The sequence below is a fragment of the Dermacentor silvarum genome, chromosome 8 (genome assembly GCF_013339745.2).
Source record: "Dermacentor silvarum isolate Dsil-2018 chromosome 8, BIME_Dsil_1.4, whole genome shotgun sequence".
NCBI classification, from domain to species: Eukaryota; Metazoa; Arthropoda; class Arachnida; order Ixodida; family Ixodidae; genus Dermacentor; species Dermacentor silvarum.
The window spans coordinates 67,152,534-67,155,614 of NC_051161.1; the positions used below are offsets into that span (position 1 = coordinate 67,152,534).

General features: G+C 46.9%; 1 protein-coding gene across 1 annotated transcript; it reads left to right on the forward strand.

The window, feature by feature from the left end:
- The first annotated feature begins 1,016 nt into the window (after positions 1 to 1,016).
- On the forward strand, positions 1,017 to 2,750 carry LOC119462181 (elongation of very long chain fatty acids protein 4). The gene has a single exon (XM_037723527.2). The coding sequence runs from the start codon at positions 1,211 to 1,213 to the stop codon at positions 2,042 to 2,044; it is 834 nt and encodes a 277-aa protein (XP_037579455.1). The 5' UTR covers positions 1,017 to 1,210; the 3' UTR covers positions 2,045 to 2,750.
- Positions 2,751 to 3,081: the final 331 nt, after the last annotated feature.

Consider the following 3,081-nt stretch of genomic DNA (forward strand, 5'->3'; position numbering starts at 1 on the left):
GAAGCCAGCAGATCGTAGCTGGATAACAAAAACAAGCAAACAAAGAAAAAAATAAGGAATACAAACTGTGTCGAGGCTACTGAGGGCACTGACGTTGAGACGTCTTGAATCAAGGATAAACAAGGTCGTTGCCGGGCGTACGTTCAGTGTAACCATGACGCTTTCCTTGTTTCCTTTCTGCATTGACTTTCTGAAATATCTCACGCCCGACGAGGACGCTCGGCAGCTTCGAAAAGACGCTAATCATGTTTCGAAACACCGCAGTTTGATTGTGCTTATGTATATACCAATCGACTGTTCAATTTTATCGCTTTGAAGATATACCAGGGGTTAGAGTTATCCGTATGTTCGTACAGAAACAGAAAGTTACAAGGTGTATAGCGAAGAGCTTTTTCACAAGCTGAAGAAAAATAACCAAGACATAAGCAAGTATGCTCAAACAGCTGGAGCCTTTGCATGAACTTGCTAAGAAAATGATGAAATAGATGGCCGTCACAGAAAAATCACGATGCACAATTCTAGCAAGAAATAGCATAATCTACACGCATGCGAACAATCGAAGTGGAGTGCGGTTATGTTAACTGCGGTTAGAATGAGGTGATGACACAAACAGAACCCAATCAGACTATCGTTCTACATGGTAGCTTGCTCGGTTCTACTTCAGGTCAACAGCCCCTCGCTTAAGCTTTTCTATGCCACGTTTAACCATAACGTTGTGAGCTCAAACATTTGATGCCATTAACGCTGGCGCTGACCGCCGTTTAATCTAGTCGAGCTCCAGGGTTTAACCATGACCCAAATAGTACTCAACTACAGTGGCCGCGGAACTACATAATATACCTTCAACGAGCCACGGACACCAAATAAAACATCGCTTTCATCTCATATTCGACTCCAGATTCACTGCCAAAGCGAGTGAACCAAGGGCGATTACACATTGATTACGTTTGCCCTTCCGAGCTAACGCCAAACGCAAGACGGCGCTTCGGATGCAGCTTATAAAAAGTAGGCGCGCGTTTCTGGGTCACTTAAAGGCCAGACTTTCTCCTCTCAGGACACTGAATCTCTCTTGCTGCCAGGCTGATATATCGTAAATTTTGGTCTGCGTCCTTTGAGTGCTGCGTTGAAAGGCTGAGTGCACCGGCTGCTCTACGGCGAACGGCATCAAGACGGCTGCTGGACACCCGACAAGGGTTCGAATCGCAGCACCATGGCATCGGTACTTGCGTATCCGAGGAATCTCTACGATCACATGTGGTCGTTCCGAGACACGCGGATAGACGCATGGTCCAGCAACGTCCTCAAGGGCAGTTTCGTGTTACCGCTGATCCTCAGTTACGTGTACGTAGCCAAGGTAGCCGGCCCTCGGTGGATGAAAGGTCGCGAGCCTTACAACGTCAAGCGAGGTATCCTTGCGTACAACGCGTTCACCGTGCTCGCAAACTCCTATTTCCTGTACCGAATGTTGCCGCTGACGTACTTCGGTGGCGGCTACAGCTTCCTCTGCCAAAGGATAGGCACCGACAGCGAGCGCGACATGGCCGTCATTAGCCTGAACTGGTGGTACTTCTTAGTACGCGTCGCCGACTTCGCGGACACGATGTTCTTCGTGGCCCGCAAGAAGTACACGCATATCACCCAGCTTCACGTATCGCACCATGCTCTGGTCGTGTTCAGCGGATGGCTCTGGCTCAACTTCGGTAGCGACGGTCAGGCCGTGTTCGGCATCTGCCTCAACGCCTTCGTGCACGTCATCATGTACACGTACTACTTCCTCGCGGCCCTGGGACCCGGCCTGCAGAAGTATCTCTGGTGGAAGAAGTACCTGACCACGATTCAGATCTTGCAACTGTTGGCGGTCTGCACTCACTCCTCTCTGCCTCTATTTTTCGACTGTGGCTACCCTAAAGCGCTGTGCTACCTTCGAGATGGCCCAGCTTTACTGGGCATTGTCCTGTTCATGAACTTCTACTTGAAGACTTACGTGGTTGGTGGGAGGTCAGGCCCACAACTGGCCGCAGTGTCGAAGGCGAAAGATCAATGAAACGCTGCGCAATGTCTGGCAAAACTACAGCTGTGTTTACTGACTCGGCGGTGTGTTTCAGGACAGTGAATATGTGAGCCTGAGTGTCAGAATGACTCAGAAATAGCGTTTTCCGGTGGTGATCTAGCGTGACGATAGTCTGTCATCGCTTTTCTGTCGGACTGTGACTGACGAGTCTGTCTTCCTCGCAGATTTATTGTTTCGATTCTTTACATGGCCGAACGCTTTTTCATCAACAAATGATCATCGATGATTACTTGCATCGATGAACAGGGGATCGATCCCCTGTTCATGCAATGACGAACAATGCAGTGCAGCTATCAACGATAAATCAAACGCCAAGAGGGTGCAGGCTTACGGCAGTTGCTCACAGTTTGCATATCTTGCAGCTGTGAAGGAAGATGAGGGCTTACAATGTGATTGAGTGTGCACAAATATTGACAATTCGACAAACCATGTGGGCATGCATCTGATATCTGTAGTACGTGTAGCACCCAGGCAAGCACAATATTTGTAAGCGTTATGTTTTCACGTGTCACACTCGGTACGCAGTGTTTTTGTATGCCCAGTTTATTATTGCATACGCTGTGCTCACTTATTCCAACTGCAATGGTTCATGCTTAAACGTTTCTATTGTTTGTGTGCGTTACCTGTAAATGTGCAATATGCTCTGTAAGATTTGTATACTGGTTTCTGTTTATTCGTGCACTGTGTTTATTTTTCTCAACTTTCGATAGTTCATGCGTAAAATTTTGTTTTCTTTATTGATGTGTTTTACTAGTTATTTCTGTAGTGACAAGTTCGCAATGTCCTGTTTTAATATTTCAAGCTGAACCTACATGTATAGTTGTCACTCATGCACTCTACATTGTGCTTTCGACTTCGTGACCACCTGCGACCCGTTGCAATGTCCAGACTCATTAAGAAATGCCACTCGCCTCCTCCTGCGCACTATCATGCCAAAATAGTTTTTTTTTCCAAAAACCAATAGATGAGTTTGAAAAACAAAATGTTCTGAAAGTACGTTTTAGTAAAGC

What these genes read in the sequence shown, in the direction of transcription:
- LOC119462181 (XM_037723527.2), top strand. Translation starts at nt 1,211, where the DNA reads ATGGCATCGGTACTTGCGTATCCGAGGAATCTCTACGATCACATGTGG.